This window comes from Arachis stenosperma, chromosome 3, assembly GCF_014773155.1.
Source record: "Arachis stenosperma cultivar V10309 chromosome 3, arast.V10309.gnm1.PFL2, whole genome shotgun sequence".
Classification (NCBI taxonomy): domain Eukaryota; kingdom Viridiplantae; phylum Streptophyta; class Magnoliopsida; order Fabales; family Fabaceae; genus Arachis; species Arachis stenosperma.
In genome coordinates this window covers 9,216,931-9,244,048 of record NC_080379.1, presented here as the reverse complement: position 1 = coordinate 9,244,048, position 27,118 = coordinate 9,216,931, and the positions used below count along the sequence as shown (strand labels likewise).

General features: G+C 36.1%; 4 protein-coding genes across 5 annotated transcripts; 2 read left to right on the top strand and 2 right to left on the bottom strand.

The window, feature by feature from the left end:
- The first annotated feature begins 2,000 nt into the window (after positions 1-2,000).
- LOC130969100 (uncharacterized) lies at positions 2,001-6,013 on the top strand. Its single transcript, XM_057894685.1, has 8 exons — positions 2,001-2,414; positions 2,529-2,624; positions 2,790-2,900; positions 2,990-3,299; positions 3,402-3,492; positions 4,349-4,676; positions 4,857-5,005; positions 5,200-6,013. Exons 1-8 carry the CDS (start codon positions 2,112-2,114, stop codon positions 5,711-5,713), a joined length of 1,902 nt encoding a protein of 633 aa, XP_057750668.1. The 5' UTR covers positions 2,001-2,111; the 3' UTR covers positions 5,714-6,013.
- Positions 6,014-6,336: 323 nt separating this feature from the next.
- Positions 6,337-7,946, bottom strand: LOC130969102 (NADH dehydrogenase [ubiquinone] iron-sulfur protein 6, mitochondrial). The gene is made up of 3 exons (XM_057894686.1): positions 7,699-7,946; positions 6,828-6,912; positions 6,337-6,695 (listed from the first exon to the last, which is right to left on the bottom strand). The coding sequence occupies exons 1-3, from the start codon at positions 7,819-7,821 to the stop codon at positions 6,586-6,588; spliced, it is 318 nt and encodes a 105-aa protein (XP_057750669.1). The 5' UTR covers positions 7,822-7,946; the 3' UTR covers positions 6,337-6,585.
- Positions 7,947-8,833: 887 nt separating this feature from the next.
- On the top strand, positions 8,834-10,154 carry LOC130970313 (protein HIGH ARSENIC CONTENT 1, mitochondrial). Its single transcript, XM_057896365.1, has 6 exons — positions 8,834-8,961; positions 9,060-9,140; positions 9,221-9,294; positions 9,400-9,470; positions 9,566-9,619; positions 9,759-10,154. Exons 1-6 carry the CDS (start codon positions 8,945-8,947, stop codon positions 9,879-9,881), a joined length of 420 nt encoding a protein of 139 aa, XP_057752348.1. The 5' UTR covers positions 8,834-8,944; the 3' UTR covers positions 9,882-10,154.
- Positions 10,155-10,260: 106 nt separating this feature from the next.
- LOC130970312 (transcription factor-like protein DPB) lies at positions 10,261-14,054 on the bottom strand. Of its 2 annotated transcripts, none has more exons than XM_057896362.1 (10): positions 13,872-14,054; positions 13,209-13,465; positions 12,815-12,894; positions 12,580-12,623; positions 12,179-12,241; positions 11,936-12,082; positions 11,715-11,783; positions 11,343-11,438; positions 11,031-11,101; positions 10,261-10,933 (listed from the first exon to the last, which is right to left on the bottom strand). In XM_057896362.1, exons 2-10 carry the CDS (start codon positions 13,421-13,423, stop codon positions 10,702-10,704), a joined length of 1,017 nt encoding a protein of 338 aa, XP_057752345.1. In that variant the 5' UTR covers positions 13,424-13,465; positions 13,872-14,054; the 3' UTR covers positions 10,261-10,701. The 2 variants fall into 2 exon arrangements, with proteins under 2 accessions (XP_057752345.1, XP_057752346.1); XM_057896363.1 differs by having other exon boundaries at positions 12,815-12,891.
- Between the last annotated feature and the right edge of the window lie 13,064 nt (positions 14,055-27,118).

The window sequence follows — 27,118 nt, the reverse complement described above, 5'->3', positions numbered from 1 at the left end:
TGGGTAAAATATATATCACTTTTAAGAATAGTGTGCGAACTTGCACTATCCGCAAGGCAGATATCTTCAGAATATATCATTACCATTTTTCTTCAAAAACAAATAATAATAATAATAAAATGAGTAAAAGTACATGCACAGTAAAATTATTCACATGAATACTTAACAAACACATACATATATCAAATTATTCCATCATTGATCAAATAGCCAATATCTCCTTCAGAATCCTTAAAGAAATTAGATACATCATAATGAGTGATGGAATTTTCATCATTTGAAACAAAATTTGTTTCCTTTTCTTTGTCATCCCTTTTCAAGGATGCTTGATAAAGATCAACTAGGTGCCTTGGGGTACGACAGGTACGTGACCAATGGCCCTTTCCACCACAACGGAAACATTTATCCTCAATTGATTTACTTTACCCATTATTTCTTTCTTTATCCCACTTCTGGTGAGATCTTTTCTTGTGAGCATAATTTCTTTTCCTTCCATAATTTTTCTTGTTATCAAAATCTTGTCATTTACCTCTTCTGGGGTTATAATTTGCCGCATTTGCTTCAGGAAATGGGGCGGCGCCAGCTGGGCGCGCTTCATGATTTTTTAAGAGCAACTAATTGTTGCGTTCAGCAACAAGAAAGCAAGAAATTAACTCAGAACATTTTTAAATTCTTTTTCTCAATACTGCTGCTGCAGGAGCACAATCAAGATATGGAAGGTCGAGAAAATTTTCTCTAACATATCGGGTTTGAGGAGATATAACCGTCTTTTGATGATTGTACATTTCTTCAAGGTCTTTCCACAGATCTGCAGGATCTTTTAATGTGGGATATTCATTTTTCAATCATACGTCAACATGACGACGAAGAAAAATCATAGCTTTGGCTTTATCCTTCTAGGATGCATTATTTTCAACCTTAATGGTATCTCCAAGATCCATTAAATCAAGATAGATTTTAACATATATATCCATGATAAATAATTATTTCGAAATATATCAAGAGCATTAAATTTAAGATGAGAGAGCTTCAACATAATGAAAATTTGTTACCTGGAGTCTTCCTAAAATTTCATTAGAGCTTCGTGCTGATAACGTATTATAAAATAACTAAATAAATAAATAAATAAGGAAGAAGTAACCAATATAAAGTAAAGAAATATGATTAGATAACAATATTAACCACAATTACTATCTCAATATAAAAGATATGATACTTATATATTTACATATATGTATTAATGTATGAAAGAAAGAAAGAGAGGAAGAATTTTGTATATAGACAATATAAAGAGAGAGAGAGAATTCTTATTGCTTGTGTGTGTAAAAGTTTCAGCCTATGCCCCTATTTATACATGTGCAAGGCTTTACTTTTTCAAAGTAGATTAAATACAATCACCCTTGGTAAACTAAGTCTCATAGAAAATGGTCATCCACATCATTCATCCTTATCACAACAATCCTTATCACAACACTTACCAACACATTTTTATATTCGAAGAATGTTTTTTCACTTAAACATCATTAAATCTTTTTTTTAATATATGAAAAGAAGGAAGTAGTGATTACTTAATTTGGTAAAAAATTTTTTACCATTTATTTGTTTAACTATATGGCATTATAGTTTTGTAAAATAATACATGTATAATAAAGGAAGCCATAATTAAGATTGTAAGCTAGTCTCCCAACTATAATAGGTGATTTTATTTGTGACTAATTAAAATTTTCTTTTTTGTGCGTGTTCAAAAATAACATTTTTTTGTAGAATTTTACAATAAATGAATCCAACCAAAATTAACAGTTTAATAGATTTTAAATGTTAGTTGGTGAATTTTTTTTTCTTTTGTCAATTAGGTCTTGTAACATGTTTAAGGTTTGTTAAGCCGTGGTCGGGTCGGATCCCCAAACCCAAACCGAATCCTTACCCGCCACTCCGTGTTTGCTGTGCAAGAAAAGCAAAAACTCGGAAACCCTACCAAAACCCCTGAAATGAAAAAGCTCTCTTCTTTTTTCATTCCCATGGAAGCTAACACTTAAAAACCTCATCTTTTTGTGTTAAACCTTCTTCCCCCTTTTTGCTTTTCATTCTCATTTTCCGAATTATCGAACAAAATGGCGAAAACAACCTATGCGGCGGGTTTGTTGTCAGCCATAGCAGCCGCAGCTGGTTTCTCTCAAAGCCACACTGCTTCTTATGCTGATGGCCCTTTTAACTTTCCCTTCACCAACCTTCCCCCACAACCGCCACAACCGCCTCCTCCTTCCGATGGAAAATCGCCGCCGGAGGCGCCGCCGCCGCAGCCTAAGGTTCGAAATGACCATCCTAGGACCACTTCTGCTGGGTTTGATCCTGAGGCTCTGGAGAGAGGTGTCAAGGCACTCAAGGAGATTTCCTCATCTCCTCATGGCAAAAAGGTTCGGACTTTGCACTGGGGGTGTTTGTTATAATGCCCTTTTTTTAATTTTAATCTGGCTTTTATGTAGTTGTTTATGTAATTGATATGGCGTGTTTTTTGTCTTAAAAAAAAGGTTTTTGATGTTATAAAAAAACAAGAGGAGACAAAGCAAGCTGAATTGGCTGCAAAGGTGGCAGAGTTTAAGGAAATGAAAGCACAACACGAAATTGTAAGTTGATCATCGTGACGTGTTCTAGTTTACTCTATTTTAATTGGAATGATTAATGTTTAGGTATAGTAAACTGAAGTTGTCTGTGATAGTTGAATATTCATGTTTAATCTTTTTGCTTTGTTCTTTGTTTTGTGTGTATTTTGTTATTTGCTTGTATCGCAGGAGAGACAAAGGATTATATATGATGAACAAAAAAAGCTAGCCCAGCATCAAGCACAAACTAAATCCCAAATTGCTAAATATGAGGATGAATTGGCAAGGAAGAGGATGCAGGTATTAAACCTTCTGAAATTCGGGGAATTTATATGTGTTTATTTTATGTGGTGATGCAGTGTTTCTCATTATTTTATTGTTATTGTCAGGCAGAAAATGAGTACCAGAGAGCTAGGAATCAAGAGTTAGTAAAAATGCAAGAAGAATCATCAATCAGACAGGAGCAAGCTCGACGTGCAACAGAAGAACAGATTCAAGCACAACGGAGGCAAACTGAAAGAGAGAAGGCTGAGATCGAACGTGAAACAATCAGAGTAAGGGCTATGGCAGAAGCGGAAGGAAGAGCACATGAAGCAAAGCTAGCTGAAGAGGTTAACAGGCGAATGCTAGTAGATCGTGCTAATGCAGAGCGAGAAAAATGGGTCGCTGCCATCAATACTACTTTTGAACATATTGGAGGTACATTTCCCCCAGATGCATGAATGTCTCTGTGCATTTGTGGTTTTAGATTTATAGACTACTTATAACCCTGAACATGAACACTTGATATATCTTCCGCAGGGGGATTGAAAGCCATTCTAACAGATCAAAACAAGTTGGTTGTAGCAGTTGGTGGAGTGACTGCCCTGGCAGCTGGGGTCTACACAACGAGGTATAGATCATTCAGCAAACTTGGAATGTGCAATTAATTCCTCATAAATTTAATGATCCCTTTTAGGATTTCTTAGAAGCTTAGTTGGCATGGCATGCATTGCACGTCTGTTTCCATCTGCTCAATTATGTTCGTATTGGTTATTAGTAAAATTTCTTTACCATGCTCCTTTGTTTTATTCTTTTTCTAAAACTCAACCTAAACTGGTCAATCTGTCTCACCGAATGGTTGACTGATGGATTTTGGCCTTGGTTTCATGATGCCAATTGTCAGTTACCACTTATCAATATATTAGCTAAGAACGAAAAAACTCCCAAATATTATTATTTTACTGATGAAAGATGAATCTTTTTCTCTGCTTCAATGTTGTAAGGCCAAAACTTGACATGTGAAGCATAGGTACTATGGTATGTATTTCAGCTAAAGGTTTTCCTCTGTGGATGCATTTGGTACTATACCGTTTCTATGTGTAGTTACAGATATTTTTACCTTCATCAGGAAGTTTGAAGTTTGACTTGGGAGCTTTAGAAACATGTTTAAATATCTCTTTATATTAGATATAATACTCACACAAATGCAGAAATACTTAGAGCTGGTGTAGGTCTTAAATTAATACCTTTGTGATATTGCACAGCCTTCACTTTTAGATATCATCAACCTTAAGTACTTCTGTTTTTATTTTTATTTTTTTTTCCCACTTTCCACATCAATGGATTCCTTCTTTCTCATAGTAACTTGTAACGTACTGTCATCTGCATGCTAGGTCTTAGTAATATTCATAATGACTTAAGATATGATTTTTTAAGTTGCTGTCACTGAAGTAATGGCTTGTGCTGGTCATTCTTGTTCAATACAGGGAAGGTGCACGGGTTATTTGGGGATATGTGGATAGAATTTTGGGACAACCATCATTGATCCGAGAGTCATCCAGAGGGAAATACCCTTGGTCTGGTGTGTTTTCCCGGGCCATGAGCTCCCTGTCTCGTCGTAGTGATGCAACTTCGAAAAATGGAAATGGTTTTGGTGATGTAATTTTGCATCCTTCACTTCAAAAACGGATTGAGCAGCTGTCATCTGCAACGGCAAATACAAAAGCACATCAAGCACCATTCAGAAACATGCTTTTCTATGGCCCTCCAGGAACTGGGAAGACAATGGCTGCTAGAGAATTGGCTCGTAAATCTGTATGATATTTTACTCGTAACTATATTTGTCATCCTATTTGAAGTGTTAACTATCATCTACTTTTCCCATCCATAGGTCACAAGAAATAAGTTGACTTTCTGTGCTCATTATTTTATCCCCTGGAATTCTTTCCTTTTGAATTAATAATGGTTTTCTGTTTCTCTTTCAATCTTATGTAGGGGTTAGATTATGCATTGATGACTGGAGGAGATGTTGCTCCACTGGGATCACAGGCTGTAACAAAAATACACCAGTTGTTTGATTGGGCTAAGAAATCAAAAAAGGGTTTATTGCTTTTCATTGATGAAGCCGATGCATTTCTGTGCGAGTAAGCAATGCTGCTTCCAAGTTCAATTAATTATTTTCCTCTAATGTCTAATACCCACATAAATGTGTCCACTTTGCAAGAGAATACTATTTTTGTTTTTCTTTTTTTAAGTGAGCAGAAGATTTTGTAGAGGGAGATTATTAGTTATTATCATTGTTTTCCTGACAATTGTTTGCACTCGATCAACTTTGCAGGCGGAACAAGACCTATATGAGTGAAGCACAAAGAAGTGCACTAAATGCTCTTCTCTTCCGAACTGGTGACCAGTCTAAAGACATAGTCCTTGCACTTGCCACAAATCGACCAGGTGATCTTGATTCAGCTGTGGCAGATCGAATCGACGAGGTCTTGGAATTTCCCTTACCTGGGGAAGGAGAGCGCTTTAAACTTCTTAAGCTCTATTTGGACAAGTATATAGCCCAAGCCGGATCAAGGAAGTTGGGTTCAATTCAAAGCTTGTTCAAAGGAAACCCACAAAAGATAGAAATTAAAGGATTGACTGATGATATCATAAAGGAAGCGGCAGCTAAAACTGAAGGATTTTCTGGAAGGGAGATAGCAAAACTGATGGCTAGTGTTCAAGCTGCTGTATATGGGAGCGAGAACTGTGTGCTTGACCCAAGCCTGTTCCGCGAAGTGGTAGATTACAAAGTTGCAGAGCATCAACAGAGAAGAAAGTTGGCAGGTGCTGATAAAGCTAGTGCTTGAGAGGATGTTCATTATCTTAGATTGTGCCATGAACCCTTCTATTGTTGGTATAAGCCTTAGTTTGTATGCAAATTTTAGCTCACATAAAGGGGGTTGACCCGCCATTTTATTCATTGATTATCCCCAACGACAAGAGGGAGATTTTGGAATTTGAGTGTAGTCGAGTTTAATTTTACCGACCGATAATTATCCTTAATAGTTCGTATCCAACTTTAACTACTTCCGATATTGTTCTCTCCTGGTCCTGGCTATGGATAATAAATGGAGGTTGCATAGAGCCCTTGAAGCTTGAGTTTTATTTCTTGAACATATTATGACTTGCCATTTACATAGTGATCACACTATTTGCATACATTTGGGGATGAAGGATCAACAAACTAATCCATATTTGCATCATAAAATTTTCAAGACTTATATCATCGGAGTTACAAATTCAATAGTGGAATTTTGCATTTTTTGTTTGTTCATATAATTTATAAGGTAATAAATTCAGAACTATTGTGATCGAGACCTAATTCTTTCATATTACTACAGCTATGCGAATAATGGCATGAAGATCTCTTACAAACTTTTTTAACCCACCATAGGAGCTTTTCCCAACCTAGGAATCACAAGATGAAGAATTGATCACTGAATGAAAATGTACCTCCATTCTTAAGCAAATTAAATAGCTCTGCAAATCACAAAGTGACAGCATCCCATCACTACTAGCAGATAGTGACATGAACAACCTTGTATTTTTTTTATTTAACATATTGTAACAAAGAAGTATCCTTGTAGCATTTAGTCGGGAAACATTTTACCAGCATAAAAAATATTGTTCAGCAGCAACCACCAAAATACAGACCAGAATACATGTAGACAGCATTTTCCTAATGATGATGATCCTGATAATAACGTAGGCCACAATATTTGCAAATAGCAGGCTCGTCCTTATCAAGGCATATGTACTCAATTGGGTGCCCAAGTGCAGGATTAGTATCTAACACAACATACAGCAACACCCAAATTAGTTCTTAATAAAGATGTTAAAAGTAAAACTTTAAGGTTTTTATCTCTTTCTATAAATCTTTTGCAAGTTGGACGGGATAACTGAATTTTGCAAAAATTGTACCTCCTTCACAAGCAACTATCCTGTCTTCAACCTTGATAGGTGGGACTTCATTAATCAGCTCCATTGGAGATTTCTTGCTTGTATCCTATTAAAGAAGAAACAAGCATGAGTTTAACAAACGCCCTTCTATAAGCAGGAATGAGTTAAGATTCTGGCACATGAAGGAGTGAAGGACCAACTCATTCAAGTTAAACTTAAAACACAATAAGTTAAAGCTGCTGAAAAGACAATGTGACCTGTTTACTAAGAAAGTAATTCAGATTTTCCAATATTCAAATTGCAAACTCTTCCACATATAATCTAGAAATCCTGTAACATAGCAAAATTTTGAACCAGTGACTTACTAATTTATTTTTCACGTTCTCCCCCTATATGCAAACATCTAGATATAGACATATAGTATCGCATACATACTGTGTAATTCATCGAAACTTTTGCTTCACCTCTTCTATTATAGAATTAGGTTTAACAATGTACAGATTCCAAAATAAACAGCAGTTTATATTACAAATATATTTATCAACGAGATTTTCATTTCTAGCAATGGAAGTGGAAGAAAAAAGAAATAAGTGTTCTCTTTTATCACGATCTTCCACACACTTTGAAACAACACACTCATCTATCATTATGTCTACAGAGTAATCCAAGCAATAAAAACCACAATTTGGAAGATCATTTCACCAAATTGTAATGTGAATCCAATAACTGGAACTAAATTCCTATTAGAAATAGCTAACAAACGAATACAAGTGAATAACCTAATTAGATTCCAAAACCAGGCACAACCTAAAAATGATTATTCTTATTCTAATTAAATGGAAACGTAACATTTGGATCTCGCGAACAATGGCGCTAAGACGGAAACGGTTACCTGCATCCACTTGGCGGTGTGCTCACTGATTTGAGTGCTCACAAGGCTCAACCTCCTCGTGCCCGTCGCCGACGACGCGAGCTTCGACGATTTCATGAGGCCTCTCAACAAACTCGACGCCATTTCACAAACCCTAAATTGAATCAAATATCAGAAAAATGCGATTGAAAATTGAGGATTTTGATTCAGCTTCAGCAAGATGAATCAAAGTGGGGGTATTCGCAGCTTGTTGAATTGAAGAAACCCACACCCCGTACCTCACAAAACGATGGCCGTTGGAGAAAGTTCTCTAATTGGGCCTCGTCTAACCATCCAATGGGCCGGCCCATATTTTATTGGTCCATAAACTGTTAAGATCCACCAAAGATGATGATAGCATGATACCCATTACATTTGAAAACCAGGAAAAAAATGACAACCCATTACAATTGACAAAAATTCTGTAAAAGTGAAATTTATCAACATAACTAACCAACTTGGATTGTTTGACTGATCTATTCATGCATAATTAATCAAGTGTCAATAATGCGAATCTTACCCAGCCAGAGGCCCTCTTTGGAGGATTCTGTGGCAAACTTTAAAACTACATATTAATTGTGTCACTTATCAAAGTACCTACAAACAATAAATATCTCATTTTTGTATTACCAAAAATATATCTCATCTTTGTAATTTCTTTATTTGCAAATTTAGTTTTATACAATATTTAAATTTTATATAAAAAAATAGTAGCTGTAAATTTGTTTTTATTGGTCTGAATTGTAGATATTTTTGAAATACGAATAAATGCAGAAAGTATTTCTCCATGAAGAGTGAGTATCATGTGAAGTTAAGCTGTCCTTGCCTTGTTCAGTTCGAGCATCATGAGTTTTATAAGATCGATGGCTAATAATCCAATTGATGCCTTATGTGCATTATAAAAGTTAAAACATTTTGGTCAACTATTACTTTCCTTCAACTAGGGACTAAATAATTAGAAATTTATGATAGAAAGTATAATTTTATGTTTATATACACATCATACATATTACATAAGCCGCAATGAATTACTATTTCTCCAAAAAATATTTGCTTACTTGGATCACAAGCTAATAGTTATGTCAACATATAATTGCAATAATATATATGGATCAGAGGGTCAACGTTAAAAGCACCATAAGCCTAAGCCTTTGCATCCAAAGCTATTCTTCATCTGCACTGCATTGCAAACTTTACAAAGTGCCAAGCTTTGTAGAGGAAGAAAGGAATGGAAGACCACAAGGAGTAAGAGTTCTGAATGGATTCCTCTAACGTGACCTTGCTTTCAATAATTCTAAGCCTGTTTAGTTGCACTCATTTTTCTGATTGATCTCCTTTTGCAGGCATCAAAATTTTGTAACCATCGACGTGCATGCTGCCAAAGATATGCTTAACTTGGATGGTTACCACTATCTCGATGTGAGGTAAAATTTTTACTTCTGAATTTTGGGTTTCTGGAGGAAACAATGAGGAAACTGAATTGCTTAATCTTGCCCTTGAATAGAACTGTTGAGGAATTCAACAAGAGCCATGTTGAGAATGCACAAAATGTTCCGTACATGTTCCTTACAGAACAAGGTATGTCATGTGAATGATATGTTAATAGCTTATCTTTTGATTCTTGTTCTGAAGAGGCTGTTACTGGGTTATTCTCTGTCCACTGTCCTGTATGGAAATAAACAGGAAGGGTGCAAAACCCTGATTTTATTGACCAGGTTGAAGCAATATACAAGAAAGATGATCACTTAATTGTGGTAAGAGATTAATAAGTTTGAGTTCTCTCTAAAATATAAACATTTAACGATATCCTAGAGATGCTGATGGATAAAAATAAAAATAAAAAATTCAGGCTTGCAATAGCGGAGGAAGAGCATCCCGAGCCTGCGTTGACCTGCTTGATCATGTAAGTCAACTAATCTGAAGGTCTCAATCTTGATTCATGTCAATATGTGCAATTTGAATAAGAATTGGTACAAGGGATTGTGGGAAATAGAATCTCGTTATGGCCATCGATTAATGATTGCACGTAAAATAAAACACAGGGATATAAGCATGTTGTTAACATGGGAGGAGGCTACTCGGCTTGGGTGGATGCTGGTTTTGCCGGGGACAAGCCACCAGAAGAGCTCAAAACCAGTTGCAAGTTCCATCCTAAGCAATCTTGATTCGAATTTTATGAACGCAAGCACAATGTTATTGATTTTATAATTTTAATGAGGAAGATATTGCTGCTGCTTGTTTTGTATGAATAAACGTAATTGTACTTGTGAGTTGTGAGGGAGCTGGTTCTGTATTCTCTTTCCAGTTGCTATCCCAAAGTCTTCTTGCATTGCTTGTGACAAATGACTTGGTAACATCAATGGTTCAAGTTGTGGTTTATTAATAGAAATATGAGGAAATAGTTTGTATAAAGGGGCGTATTTCCACGCCTTTAACTTAGTTTTGAGCTTTAAAACTGCATGCAGTCGTGTAGTTGTAGAAAAGTTGAACTGGGATGCTACAGGACCAAACTAAAGAAGAACAATATTCTAGACAGAAACATCATAAGAAATAAACCAATTATTCAGTTCCAAGAGAATGCTGTGTATAAAGCATCTCTTTCAAACTGCAACTGTTATCTCTATCTAGTAAATGCTACAAGGCAAGGAAGGCATGCAAGAGACCAAGCACTGGCCCAAACACCACCAAGTATTAGACATAGACTAGAAAACTTTACACTATGGATAGCTGAATACCGAAATTAGTTGTATGCTGATTCCATTCCATGATCTATCATCTATGGACTACTAAACATACAGAAATTATGGAAGGAAACCAAAGAATTTGCAAGTGTCTAACCCTAACAATAAAGAAGCATACAGGTTGATCTTAACCTACAGAATGACTTGGCTGTACTACTGACTATCTATCCTATTGATTTCCGGCAAATTTTACAAATATACAAACATGCTTAAATGAGGCAACATGAGAAGATAAAATTGCTTATTAAGGCTCATTCTTAACTCTTGCCTTCAATATCCCAGGGAGTGGAGGTGATGTGGGAGGCCTAGCTGGAAGATTCGTAACTGAAGGAGGAACTTGTGACTGATTCAAGCCTGACATGCTAGAACCTTCACCTCCATCGGCAAGATTGTGTGTCGTATTATCACTCTGTGGTCTCCCACAGAACTTCATTGCCTTTAGCACATAGTTGTCATCATGCAGCTCAAAAGGAGTACTGCAGAGAGAGAGAGAGAGAGAAGTGTTATGCATGAATTGAAAAGTTGGGACAAGAAAACATCAAAATGAGATACATGCAGTTGAAGCTTTCTTACCTATTGAAATCAAAATGCACAAGCTGCATATCTTCTGATATTTCCACTTCAACAGTTGCATGAGGACGTGTCTACAGTTTTAAAAAAAAAGTCAGATGTATGAAATCTACCAAAACTCAATACAAGGGTCACAACACTGAGAGATCTCATATATTTCATATAGTTTCAAAATCAGCCGATTGCTACATGCCAATTAGGGAGTTAACAACAACAAAATATAGAATAAGAATGACTATATAGATGAAGATCCAAGGGGAAAAAATGACATGTTCTACTGAACAAAAAACAAGGGACAGTGGGATGTGGGTATACCTGTACCAGAATAAAAGGTAAAGATACACCACTGGGAGGGTTTTCTGAGCTATATAATTGCTCATTTCTTTTTATAAGGTTCTGAATACCTACAAACTTGATTAAACAATACAGGTAGTTAGCACACAGAAACTAAACATAACAGAAATTAAACCATTTGTTCACAACTTATATAACCAAGTGCCAATTTCAAATGGTGCAAACCAGGTATAGTATTTCATTCCTGTTTCATTTTTACTTTTTGGAATAAAATTCACTCCCATTTGAGAGAGAGAGAGAGAGAGAGAGAGAGAGAGAGAGAGAGAGAGAGAGAGAGAGAGAGAGAGAGAGAGAGAGAGAGAGAGAGAGAGAGAGAGAGAGAGATGGACTTACTTGCTCCTCCAGCTCATGCAAATATGCTGTTTTCTTCTCAATTTTACTCCTGAGCACAAGACGTTCTGACTGTTGAACAATTAATACCAAGGTATTAATGTGTTATAAGCTTATAAAGATCCTTCATTGTATTTTTTGGATAAGCTCAAATCATCATTGTAGAGAAAACATAGCATAACTACTTGGATGAAAATAGCAAAAACTTGAGGCTGTCTGCAAACCTTTAGTTCTTCAATATCGTTCACACTAGTACGAGGAAGACCCTTCCATTGTATTTCCTTTTTATCCTTCGAAATAATATCCATTGCCATGAGAACGTTCAGAGCATCATAGACCCTTCTACGGATATTTTTCTCATAATATTGTTGCTGATAAAAGTTCAGCCCAAGAAACATGAGTTACTTATCTTAAACATTCAATCTGTGAAAAAGAATATAAAACAGAAATTTGTTTATATGAGAAACCTGATCAGGAGACAAATCACTGTTGCCTGGATCAGCAAATTCAGCCACAAGTTCATCTGCTACCTGTAATGTAACCACAATCACATTAAAGTGAAATAGCAAACTAAAAATTATGAATAATATCTAGAAAATAAATTTGAGGACAGGAAGAGAGCATGAAACAATCAAAGACATCATAATAAAAATTTTCTGAGAGGTCAATCAATTTCATGAACAACTTTGCCCCGAAAAATAAAATGCATGTACCTTGACATAATAATAAAGAAATCAATTGGAAGTACAAATGAGTTGTAAATGAACATTATTCAGGTGTAAATACACACACACATACATACAAACAAAAACTGAAGCTAAAGAGTAATTCAAAAGTAGCAAAAGCTGACTTCAGGTAACCACCTAACCTCATTGTAAGTTGTTCTTCCCTTGCTTTCTACCTTCTCACAAACTGAAGACAAAACCAGAAAGAAAATTATCATGATGTCCAACTACAAGTTGTAAGAATCTAAATATCAGTGCTATAAAATTTCAGTTTTAGTGTCTCAATTACTGCATATGAACTCACAACTTTGCTAGGTTATTGTTAATTGGAATCAATTTGTTAAAGAACAAATCAATCAAAGAGGATAGATGAAAAACCTTTCATACTAAATTGACGGAGCCCTCTTCCACTTTTATCAGGTCCAACTGCCCGTTGACCTCTCTTTTTCTTCTTGCTACTGTGTGATATAATCAATTAAAGGAACAAAGGATTTAAAATTAGTAGCAAAATCAGAGGCAGATAATTGCGACTTACATGTAATAGTACACAGCCAAATTTATGCTCATTCCAAAACTTTTCCATTTCCTTTCTTGATAAACTCAGTAAGAGGAAGCCTTTAGTATAAAATATATGCAGATCAATTAAACAAAAAATGACCAACAATAAAGCAAAAATAGAATAAACATAAAATCCACCGGTCAAAGCTGAATTGCACTCTCAATCTTATGAACAATAGATTTACTAAAACTCAAGAGAATATAGGGGACTCACCCAACTGGCCCCTGCGATCCAGCATCATCGCCTTGTATGTCAAGATGGTCTAATTTGAGACAGGTGCTATCACCAGCTGGCGTTGCCAACCCAGCACTCTTACTAGTCGACCCCGATTGTCCTGAACCCGTGGTTCCACAGCCTGGCAGCTCCTCCTCCTCCTCTTCCTCCTCCTCCTGTCCCTCCTCACCCGATTTACGGGGTCGCATTCCCATCTCTGCAAGTCACTCACCTATAGACTTTGCCAATTCAAAAACCTACGAATAGAAGAAACAAAAGGGACCTCAATTGAACAGGAATATTCTCCATTTCAAGCCTATACCAGGAAGATTCCCTATTCCATACTAACTAAAATGAGCACAAGATAACAAAATCTTCAAATCGCAACGATGAACAAAACAAACTCACAAGAACCTCTCAGATGCAGTTCAAGTACAAACTATAAAGTAATCAAGTAAATGATATCCAAATTAACGAACATAAAAACACGCAAAATGGAGCAGAATCTCTAACCCTTCATCCGAGGGAAGAATGAGAATAAGTATTCAGAAAACGGTCGAATTAAAAAGGGGGGAAATGGCACCTACGGGCTAGGGCACGCAAAAACGAAGAAAAGTTGCAAATATTGAAGGGAAAGGAGTAGTAGGAGGGAAGGTAACGTACCAAGGTGGTTGTGAGCGGCGGAGGTGGCGGAGCAGACGGCGAAGAGAAGTGAACAGATCTGAATGAGTGAGAGGGAGTTGGGTTTGTTGAACGTAGCTGAGCACTGAAAAAGTGATGATGCGGTTTCGCTCCAAAATTGATTTTTTAACTGCTGTGTCACTATTATGTGTATGCCTTCTTCAGCGCAACCGAATAAGCGCCATTTGCCTACTTAAATGCTCTTTTTCTAGAAGAACTTTAGTAATATAATTAATATTACTCAACTTTTTTATTATAAAATTATTAATTTAAGTTTTAAAATTTAGAATTTATAATTTAAAATTTTAATTTTTTAAATTTAAGATAAAAATATATATAAAACAATTTTTATGTGGTTAACTAATTTTATTGTAAGGCTTTTTTTACCTTCAATTTTGGAGAATTTAGAATTTAGGATATATATATATATAATTTAAATTAAAAAAATTAGTTGATGTTAACTAAAAAAAGTTAGTTTCTTAGCTGAACTCTAAAAAAAGGTAATTTTAAAAAATTAGTTTATATTAGTTGAAAAATATTGGCTCTTTAGTTGATTTTCTTTTACTATAATACTCATTAAGATAAAAAAATACTTTGAAAATGTATATATTTATATTTTAATGAATTAAATAAGAAACTGAATAATGTCTCTCTTTTTTAATTTTATAAAAAAAAATTATAATCATGCAAAGATAGAATATAAAAAAATAATATATGGAATAACATTATGGAAAATAGAAATAGCATTATCATTTTTCTTGAATAAATTTCAAGAAAAAAAAATAGTTCTACAGACGATAAAATTACACTTAGCATTTTTTATGATAAAGTCATATAATTATGTATAACAAAATAATCAGCTTCCAAAATAATTAAACATTTCACAACATTATAACTAAACATATTATAATGGAATAACTAAGTTTTGTACCATAACCAAACTCTTTGCCGGTAATTTAAATACTCTTTATTGAATCAAAAAAAAAAAGAATGACTTAGCAAATTCTTGAACGAGAGCCAAATAGATTAATACTTGTGTCAAGAACAAAAGAAGCTACAATTTTGGGTAGAAGGATACAAGTGGAGGGAAAAGAATCCATGATGTCATATGGCATAAGTAAATTTAAAAGTAAGAAACAAATATATATATATATATATATATATATATATATATATATATAGAGAGAGAGAGAGAGAGAGAGATATTATTTAGTTGGAGTTACTATTTACTTTTATGTTTAAGTCTGTTCCCATAGGATTCTCTGGTGGCTGATCTATTTTGGAGTTTAATCTTCATATATAGTGACCTTCCTTCTATACTTATTACGTATACATACATGTGTGACAAGTTTCTTTTTTTTTTGGGAAATATTTAATAACAAAAAATATTAACTAAAAATTACTAAACTTATTATTTTTTATTTAATATAATTTATAATAAATAAATATTAAATAAAATAAGTTAAGACTGTTTATTTTTTGTCTTACTAACAATATTTTTTTGTTGGAAGAGTTTGTTACCGTGAATGCATACTATTCACACTACAACAATTTCGACATTTTGTGATGGTTTGGGGCTAATTTTGTGGCGGTTTTTAACCACCACGAAACATATTTCGGCGATTGAACCAAATGCTAGAAGATGGGCTGCGGATAAATGATTAGCGGCGGTTTTAGCTAACCGCTGGAATAATCGCCGCGTAATAAAAATGGTTTTGCGATGGTTAAATGAAAGGGAATTGAGTTCGTTTTGCGACGGTTGTCAACCGCCGCTAAATGCTGGAAAAAACTACTATGTTTATTTTGCGGCGGTTAGAAACCGCCGCCAAATTCAGTATTTCCATTAAAATTCTAGCTTTTTTTATTATTTTGTCTTTTTTAAAATAGTATGTTTATTCAACTTTACTTTATTAATTACCGATTAATTTAAAGAACCTCCAACCAAATAACATAACAAACCAAATTATATATATTCAAACATATCTTATATAAAGAGATTGCCATAAGTGCATGATTCAATATAAAGTAAAATTTCATAATTTGAAGAAAATAAACATAAAGCACTAAACCAATATAGATTCAATAGTGTCTAATAACATTGATTGAAAAGGATTAATTTTGCTGGGGTCATGGTTGCCAGATGAAGATGGCCTTGCGCGTGACGAGGTCACTGTACTGCCCAAATCATCCAGCGCTGCAGCAACGTCAGCTGGTAAATTGCCTCCTTGCCATTGGATTATATATCCCAAAACCTTTCCCATCGACTGTCTCTTCGCGTGTTCTTCTTCTATCTTAGCAGTTAATTCTGCAATCCTCCTCCCATACTCTTCATTTTGCTCACGAGAACCCGACGGTTGTTCAGCAGTATTACTAAATACTTGAGTGGGACATGGTCCAGCACCTAAGTCATGAATTCGTCCTGGGTGCTCTTTTCCAAGAACTTGTGCTAGCGAATCATTTTGTGAAAGGTGTTTTGAGGATTCATCCTGCCTCTCAAACAAATATACAAGAAATTGGAAAGGCATGATTTAACATTAGCATGATATATACAATAATCTAAGTTTACAATTTCCAAACGTTACTTATACTAACAACACGTGCATCGGGATGGATATACGAACCATTTTTTTCTTATGAGTGATGATAAACAACTTTCCTCTACCAACGGGTCTTCCTTGTTCTTTCTCCTATGTCATTGATATCGAGACAATTATGTAAATAACAACAACATATTTAGTAAGATTAATCAAAATCTCAATGCAAATAATTACTTATTACTACTTCGTCTTTTTTTCTTGCCAATGTTTTGGAGCCCCCAGTATGTGTGTAAAGTTGCTTGCTCCGATTTAAAGCGTTTTGTTTGCACTTTTTCTATGAACAAATAACAGAACAAATATAAATGAGAAAGGGATGTTGAATATAAAATGTAAGGGGTATAATATATATACACATATATGTTTTTGTGGAAATAATAAAAAATACCAAGGCTTACCTTTGTTTCTTCGTTACTTTTCTCTAATACCACGACTGCAACGCTTATTAATGTGCAGCAAGACATCAACTAACATGTTATGGCATAAAGAGGCGCGTAATAACGATGGTTTTCTCAGGCATCCAAGGGACGCTGAAGCATGAAAAAAGTTTGATGCAAAGTATACTAACTTTTCAAAAGATCCGCGCAATATTCGCCTAGCCTTGGCGAGCAATGGATTTAATCCTTTTGAAAATATGAGCACAGAGTATTCCATCTGGCCTATGATTCTTATTCCATATAAACTTCCGCCCTGGCTTTGCATGAAACAGACATCTTTCATTCTATCCACGCTTATTCCTGGACCGAAAATGCTAGATAACGACATAGATGTTTACTTGCAGTCTTTGGTAGATGAGTTAAAGCAATTATAGGATGGCGTTGAAACATATGATGCCAAAGAGTGAAACACTTTCAAGATGTGTGTGGTACTGATGTGGACTATCAGCGACTTTCCAAGATTGGGAAACCTATCTGGCTGGAATACGCACAGTGGGTTAGTGTGTCTTACAACTTGGACGCCAAGCCACATCAGCTGAAAGACAGTTAAAATGGTGTTTCATGAGCCATCACCGCTTTTTGAAAGGGACATAAATACAGACTAGACCGGAATAGATTTGATGGATAGGTCGAAGGTAAAGATCCACCGAAGAAGTTATCCGAAACAGATGTATTAAGGCAACAATCTAATGTGCACGTTTCATTTGGGAAGATTTCAACTGTGACATCCAAAAAAAGACGCAATGGTCAGGATGTGGATGAAGATGACTCGCATTGGAAAAAGAAGAGTATTTTATTTGACCTCCCATACTGGGAGGATCAGATGTTGCGTCATAACCTCGATGTAATGCATATAGAAAAAAACGTGTGTGACAATGTGGTCTTCACTATATTAAACGATAGTGACAAATCAAAAGACAATCTTAAAGCTCGCAAAGATTTACAATTCATGGGCATAAGGCATGAATTATGGCCGGACGAAGGTGGTACATATTCTTCTACAATATTTGCGATGTCAAATTCACAGAGGAATGTATTCCTGAAGACTCTGCAGAATGTGGTCTTTCCAAATGGTTACTCTAGCAATGTTGCTCGTTGTGTTGATTTGCGACAGGGCAAGTTGTCTGGGTTGAAAAGTTATGATTGTCATATTCTGATGGAACAATTACTCCCAATTTCGGTGAAGAATGTACTTCCGAGTTCGGTGTCCAATGTGATTGCAAATTTGTCATCACTTTTTCGAGAACTTTCTGGGAAAGCTATAAATCCTATGCAGTTTGCTGACCTTCAGAATCATATTGTGCAAACCCTGTGTCAGATGGAAATGATTTTTCCTCCATCCTTCTTCACCGTCATGGTTCACCTCACGATGCATCTCGTTGATGAGGTAAGTCTTGGTGGACCAATACATTATCGGTGGATGTATCCAATAGAAAGGTTAGTTTGTTGATAAACCTAAAGGTTGTGGTAGGCTTAGAGAAGGGGGGGTTGAATCTATGCCTTCCTTTTTGTTGCAGTTATTACCCTTTTTAAACAAACTTTCAATTCAGGTTTTGTTTGAACACAGCAGCGGAAATTTATGAGACAATTTATTTTTGTCTCATGAATATCAGAAAATAGAACTCAGCAGAGAAGAAAAACTAACACCAGCATGTATCTTGGTTCGGTTGCCTTGTGCTATGCAACCTACATCCAGTCTCCTCCACAACTATGGAAGAATTTTACTATAGTTAACAGTATTACATACACCAATTTCACTCTCAAGTTATAACCTAACTTTTCATTGGCTATGCTAACACCTAACTATTCATTCTTAGTGCTAACCCAACTAAGAAAGGGATACCAAACTGGTACAAGATACAAGACACTTAATTAACCTAAAGAAATCAGAAAATAACTCTAGGATTTTCCTTCAAGTGTTTCACTCAGCCTTTTTCCACTCATGGCTTTTACTTGAGTTTTCTCACAATGCCTTTTCTCACAGAAATTACAGAAAGATAAACATAGAAAAGTACATTACAATCAGTAAAACATGAAGGAGATTGACTTTATCAGCAGCCTCTTTGCTATGTGCATAACCAGATTTGCAAACCTCAGATACAGTTCTTCAGTATTGGCCGAATGCTTCTTTGAAAGTAAGTATTATCCAAGTAGAGGAACTTCAGAACACTATTCTCACACTCTGGCTTTCTCTCCTTGGTTCTGAATGAGTAAGAAGTCTTCTTTTATTTTCCTTGCATGTTGCTGGGATCTTCTCCCAAGGTCAACACCTTGAGCCTTAAGCTTCACCAACCACAGATTCACTTTTTCTCAATAATCCTCAGAATAAAAACTCTCCTTCTGACTTTCTCATCTTGGCCGAAAGCCATAAAACAGCAACCATAGAAATCCTCCAAAGGTCAACTTAATTTGAGCCCTTGAAAACCAACTTGGTCCCCAAGTCTTGTTTAAGACCGTAGATACACAGCAGGGAAGAACAGAAATCCTCTTTCCCATGTATCCCACTTTGGATAGAGCAGAGAGTTGGGAAGAAGAGATGTAACCGAGTTGCATGTATGAGAAAAAGATTTACCTATAGCCTAAGCTTGATTTGGTTTGGATTTGTTGAGATGACTTCTGCCTTTCAAGCTTAGTTTCTCTTTCTTGCTTCTTTGGTGACTATCTTGGTGAAGAAGCTCTTTCTCTCTTTCTCTTTCTTACTTTTCTGAAACTGATTTGACTTAGTCAGAGAGAGAAGAACGTTGCTTTTAGTTAAGCAAAAGAGAAGGATTTGCATTTCTGAAACCATATCGGGCTTGGATCGGGTATTGGTATGCTTGGCCCGATTTAATTTCTTAGGCTTCTTTCTTTGCTTTTGCTTGGGCTCCTAATTTTGCTTTCAACCCAATATTCTTACTGATTGCTTTTTATTCCATTTGGGCTATTAACATTTGGCCTGCAACAATAAACAATTAGTTAATATGTAGATATAAATAATCAACACTTAATTATTTATTTTGCCCAAAAATAATGTTTGTCATCACTAATTAATTTAGTTAATTTCTTAACTCAACAATCTCCCCCTTGATGACAAACATGATTTAATCAATAATCAAAAGACGTTGAGTTTGAGTAAGGTTTAGAAACTCCCTTTGAATGATGTTGCTTGCTAATGTGTTGCTCCCCCTTTCTTTTTCAACAGTAGCTCCCCCTGAATCTATGCTCTTTCCTTTTTGTTCCTGTTTATATTAAGCTTAAAAAGGAGCTATTCAAGATATAACTTGACTAAGGGATTCTATATAACTAGCAACACATATTCAGCCCAGTATTTCCTATCATGACAGCAGCAAAAGCAATTTGCAAAATAAAGTAATAAAGTTCAGTTCAGTTCTAATCAGAAAAATCATAAACTATTACTCCTCCTTTTGTCACCAAGGGCGGATCAACAAAAACAACACTAGAAGCCCTGCAAGAAAGGTTAGTTCATAGTCCAAATAGCTAACTAAACTACCATAAGTGCATCAGAATCATAGGTTATTACAGTCATCCAAGTATCAAAAGTAGAGAAAACAGTAGCAAGATAAAACACAGTCCATGAGACAAAAAGAGAGCAGCTACAACACTTTTAATGAGACAAATCCTAGGCATCAAAACCATCCCCCTCCGAAGCAGCTTCCTCTTCAACATCAGTGGCAATGTCTTCATCATTATGAAGGTTATCAATGAAGGTCATGAGCACAGCCACCCTATCTCTTGATTTCTTCAGGAAGTTCTCGTGCTTGCTAGCTAGCTTCCTTTTTTCCTTGCTCATGGCAATTAAGTGATTTGATTGGGAAACAAACTCTTGAGCAACATCCTTGACAACATTCAGCAGAATAGATTTCTTACCAGTGGAGACGAAAGTGCCCTCGGTGGAAGGAGGAGGAGATTCCTCTGGATTGTAATCTTCATCATCATCATCCAAAAGCACTTTTTCAGATCGAGTGGGTCCTTTTTGCTGTTTCACTACACCACCTCCCTTTAGATATGAATGTCTATTTTCATATTTCTCATTGGTCAAGTCAATACCAAAATACTCAAAAATACAAGTTAGAAACGTGCCATAAGGAAGTGCTTTGTCTTTTTCGCTCCTAACAGAATCAAACATGTATCTAACCATCAAATATGCAAATAAAAGTTCAATTTTGGTGAGAATGGCATATAAAACAAGAGTGTCAGTGTATGAAACCCTTTGATATGAACCACTTTGAGGAAGTATGATGTGGTTGACCATTCGGTGCAACTGAGCACGTTCATATCCTAGGGCTTTGTGAGTGGGTGTAATGCCATCAATTAAGGAGACATGTTCACAAATACTAGCCAGGGCATCATTGTATGAAACACCAACTCCTTCATCCCACTTAACTGAAGTGTAAGCACAAGGCCCGTCATCAGTATACTTCAAAGCATCATTGATAATCTCATTGTTTAAAACTATATCTCGGCCCTTTACATATGAGTGAGCAGTGCCTTCATGATAAGTCATATTAGCATAAAATTCTTTGACCAACAAGGGATAAACAGGCTTTTTGATATCAAAAAGATGATTCCAGTCCAGAAAAGTCAAGTTATCAACAAAAGGAAAACCTTTTCTTTTCAAAGATTGCAGATCAGCTAGAAAAGATGGACACATGGTACGATACTGGATAACCCCTTCATAAAAATCATTGTTCATGGCAGATTTGAATCTATAAGGGTTATAGTTCGAATGAGAGGTCAAAAAGTGAGCTTTGTGATCAAACGGCCCAATGTCAGGTTCACTAACTGATTTGAGAGGAACTCGAGTTTTACCTCTCTGTGGGCGCACAGGAACTGACCTTGCCCTGGGTTGTGGTGGCTCGGGAACAGGTTCCTCCGTCGTCGGACGCTTTCCTTTGGATGAGGATGGCTTTGAAGAACCAGGTTTTGAAGAGGCAGGTTTGGAAGGCGTCGCCTTTGGTGGTGGCATCGGTTTGGCAGAGGCAGGATACCTTGGAGTGGTCTTGGTATGCGCCATGGGATCAGTTCGAGGAGGAGAGGTAGGGGGAGAAGGTGAGGGAGTGAAAGTGGTGTCTTGAGAATGGGTTGATGGTCTAGGATATCCTGAAAGTTTATGAATTTTCTCATGAGGTGCTCTTTTAGCAATAACTTTCTTCCCCATTTTGGTTAGATTTAAGCTTTTGGTGGAGGAGACAGTGGAGTGAGAGGGAAGAAATCGAAGGGTTGAGGAGAAGTTATGGAGGGAAGAGAGAGAATGTTGGTAACTGTACCAAAAAGTGGATTTCCAAAACCATGCAACTGCATCACCTTTTGAAATGACATGAAAAGACCTGACCTCATAAAAGAAAGATTTGAGTTGATTTGAAAATAAAACAGGAAAAGAATTTTAAATTTAAAAAAAGAAACAAAAAATAAACTGAAAAAATCTTTTTGGATTATAAACATTTAATGAAAAGTTATTTAAAAAATACACAGCCCATCAACCAAAACAATGTAACATTCATATATGGGCCCAGAGGTAGTTTGATTTAAGGAAATACATTGGACCACTCTAGATCTGATTTTGAGGTTGGCCCAGATTATCTTTCATTTGAAACAAGCCCATAACACACTAGCTTGATGGAGACGTTCATCACCTGCCCAGAATTGTCTCATACCTGTTTATGAGACAAAAATCTCCAGCAAATACATCAGCAATTTTCAAATAAAAAATCATAACTCAAAATTCCTAGACAAGTCCTAAGCATACAGAATCTATCCTCAGCTAATGGTTTTGTAAAAATATCTGCTAATTGCTCCTCAGATTTAACAAATTGAATACTAATATCCTCTTTTTGGACATGTTCTCTTATTGAGTGAAATTTCACTTCAATATGCTTAGTCCTTGAGTGCAAAATTGGATTTTTAGAAATATTAATGGCACTCATATTATCACACATCAAGGGAATATTTTCAGCCTTTAATTTGTAATCAGCGAGCTGTGTTTTTAACCATAAAAGCTGAGAACAACAAGAAGAAGCAGCTATATACTCAGCCTTTGTAGTGGATAAGGCCACTGTTGGTTGCTTCTTACTTGACCAAACATTTAAGGACTTTCCAAGGAAGCAACATAAACCAGAAGTGCTCCTTCTATCAACTCTATCACCAGCAAAATCTGCATCACAATAACCAACTGCAGAAAAATCATCAATCTTAGGATACCAAAGACCAAAATTAGATGTGCCATGAACATATCTAATGATCCTTTTAACTGCAGAAAGATGTGACTCTTTAGGTTTGGATTGGAACCTAGAACACAATCCAACACTTTGCACAATATCGGGTCTAGAGGAAGTTAAGTACATAAGAGAACCAATCATTCCTCTATACCTAGTCTTATCAACATCTTTCTCAGCTTCTCACTTATCTAACTTAGAACTAGGATGCATGGGTGTTCCCATGGGTTTGGCATTTTCCATACCAAATTTCTTAACTAATTCCTTGGCATACTTTTCTTGATGAATGAAAATACCTTTTTCAGTTTGTTTAATTTGCAGCCCAAGGAAGAAATTAAGTTCACCCATCGTACTCATGTCAAATTCACTTGTCATGAGTTTTCCAAATTCAGAACAAAGAGATTCATTTGCTGATCCAAAAATAATGTCATCAACATATATTTGGACTAGAATAAAAGAATCATTGGAGTTTTTGATGAATTGAGTTGTGTCAGTGGTGCCTCTTTGAAAACCATTTTTCAAAAGAAAAGAGCTAAGTCTCTCATACCAAGCTCTAGGAGCTTGTCTTAAACCATAGAGAGCTTTAGACAATTTGAAAACATGATTAGAATGTACTTTATTTTCAAAACCAGGAGGCTGCTCCACATACACTTCTCTATCTATCACATCATTCAAAAATGCACATTTCACATCCATTTGATATAATTTAAAACCACAAAATGCAGCATAAGCTAAGAGAAGTCTTATGGCTTCCATTCGGGCAACAGGGGCAAAGGATTCATCAAAGTCTATTCCTTCTTCTTGGTCATATCCTTGAGCCACTAGCCTTGCCTTGTTTCTTGCAATGCTACCATCTTCTCCCAACTTGTTCCGAAATATCCACTTGGTGCCGGTCACTTTCTTTCCACTTGGCCTTGGAACCAAAGTCCATACTTAGTTCTTTTCAAACTCAAGAAGCTCATCCTCCATAGCTTTAACCCAAGATGGGTCACTAAGTGCTTCCTTAACGTTTTGAGGCTCTATTTGTGATAGAAGGGCAATGTTGGATCCTTCATTTGCCTTTCTAGTGGAAGACCTTGTTTGCACTCCATGAGAGACGTCCCCAATGACAAATTCCTCAGGATAATTCTTCAAGAATCTCCACTCACAAGGTCTGGTGGACTTGGAGGCAGATTCAGTCACCAAGGGTTTCTGGGCGCTGCTGGCTGCAGAAATTCCTTCAGATTCATGAGACAAAATGGAATTGTCTCTTGAATTTTCAGCATTTGTAGTTTCTGGTTCAGCTTGTCCAGAATTTTCTTTTCCATGATTTTGAGCAGATTCGTCCTCCTTTTGAGCTTGATTTCCTGCATCACAATCTTCCAAAATGCTTTGCACCAAGTTAGTATTACAAAATGTAACATGTATGGACTCCTCAATGATTCTAGCATCTTGATGATAAACCCTATATGCTTTACTAGTTGTGGAATATCCTACAAACAAACACTCATAAGCCTTTGGATCAAATTTACCCAAATTTTCTTTGTTATTTAAAACAAAACATTTGCATCCAAAGATGTGCAAGTAATCTAAGTTTGGTGGGTAGCCTTTCCAAAGTTCATAAGGGGTTTTCTTCAAAAATTTCCTTATGATTGTTCTATTCAAAATGTGGCAAGCCGTATTGACCGCTTCAGCCCAAAGGAATTTTGGAACATTACTCTCACAAAGCATAGCTCTTGTCATCTCTTGTAAGCTTCTATTTCTTCTTTCCACAACACCATTTTGTTGTGGTGTTCTTGGATGCTAGGCAAATCTGCATGATGAGTTTCAAGTAGCCTTAGGTATCCAAATTAATTTGGATCCTTTGAAGTTAATCCATCTTGGTTGCCCAAGTGCATTGAAATCACAAACAATATTGTAAATTTTGTTTCCAACAACTCTTTTTTCAATGAAACATTGTACATATGAGTGACCAAATTTCTTGCAATTGACACAATGATTTTCTGACGTGTGTCGATGAACTTGAGGTGAGTTATATTGCTTGAAATGATTAAAGTGTTGAAATTTTCTGGTTTTTGGAGGAAATGCATTTCTTTTGACAAACTGATTTTTATTAAAGTTATTCCTCTTTACAAAAGCATTTTCACCAGAATCTCGTTGAACATATTTATCTTTCAAATATGAGGTTTTGTTGTAAAATAGTGGTTTCTTGAAAACAGCCTCATTTTTCGAAATGTAACCCAAACCTGGCCGGTTTGAACTCGGTTCAGTTCTTGGTGAAGGCTCAGTTTCACTTGTGTATACTTCATCAAATTTTTCTTCAAGAGTTGGAGTATTTTCAATACCAGATTTGTTTGGTATAGTTTTGGTATTTGATGAAGAAGCCACAAATTTTATAGAGGAAATATTAGAAACTGCATCTTCCTTGACTATGTAGCCTAAACCAGATTTTTCAAACAATGGTCTTTGACTTGCAAGTAATTTGTCCAAGTTACTAGAACCTTGAACAAATTTTGCTAAGTCACCGTTCAGCCTTTTAATCGTATCATTTAATCTTTTATTTTCAGCAATTAACTCATGTGAAGGATCTACAATGTGCTTTCCTCACTACAAGAAAAATACACATTCAGCCACACTTTTTTTAAGCTACATTTGAAAAGCGTAGCCTATTCATAGAATAGGCTACGCTTTTCTCAGTGTTGCCTGTTTTTTAGAGAAAAGGAAACACAATTCTGGCATCATTTAAGAAGTGTAGCCTTAGATATTATAGAAATCACTTATAAAGCGTAGCCGTATGTTAATATCTATGGGTACACTTTTATATCAAAGAGAGCGCTTTTTAAGAGTAGCCTATTTATTAAGTTTTGGATGCGCTTCAAAAGTGTTGCCTAATGTATCTAAGTGAAATGTCCAATAACACTTAGTAAATTTTTTGAATTTTCCCCAAATGATACATGCGTACAAACACTTAACCAAATCAGAAAACATAACCCTTAGCCACTGAAAACATAACACTCGATCATCACTACCCTTAGCTTTTCCCTTCTTCGCGCCACTCATCACCCCCAAATCAGAGAAAGGGATCGCCATCACCAGTCAACACTCACCATCTCCACCAGTCACTCATATTCGTCACTCACCACTCACCACGCCATCACTAGTCTTCATCGTCGCTTCTGTTCGCTGCGCTCTCACATTAGGTAAATTTTTCCCCTTTTCGTATCCATTCAGCCTCACTCACGCACTCTCATCCTCCCTCAACTCACACACACGAAAGAGAAGAAATCAGAAAAGGGGAGCACAGGAAGAAGAAGAGAAGAAGAGAGGAGGGGAAGGAAGGAAAGAAACGACGACGCCGCATATGGCTCCACCGCTGTCGAGCGCCGGTGAAAGAGAGCTCGAGGGAGAGAGAAAACGCGATGGAGGAGAGAAGAAAGGGGTGCTTGGTCGCCGCTGAAACTCCACCGCCATTGCTAGGGCTTCTTCCACCGCTATCGTCTCCTCAAGATTCAGATTCCCTTCTTCTCTTGCATCAATTTCTCGTTCCACGCTATCGTCTCCTCTCTCCCCGCTTTTCAGATCCTCATTCAATTTCTCATCATCTCGTTCTTCTCGCCATCATATCGTGGTCAAAGCCACCGATGACTCTTCCAACCTATCCGGTGATGATCCTTTTCGATCTTTCCCGTGGTTCCAATCCGACTCTGGTAACTTTCCTTCTTTTTCCTGAAATTTCATTCAAGTAGCTGGATTTTCCTTTCACTGATTGTTGTAATTGAAGTTCATTTCAATTGCGAAATTTGATTCTGCAGTGCTAGTTGTGATTGTACAAGTTGTGAAACATATTTTTGTATATATAATATTCAAATGTGTGTGCTTTTTTAGAATATTTGAGCTGAAATCTTAAAAATTAAAATTAGTTTTTGTTGAAATGAAATGGTGGAGCTTTTGCTTCTTCTTTTCGATGTTTATGTGCTCTAAGTTATGGTTATTTTGTTTCTTCAAGG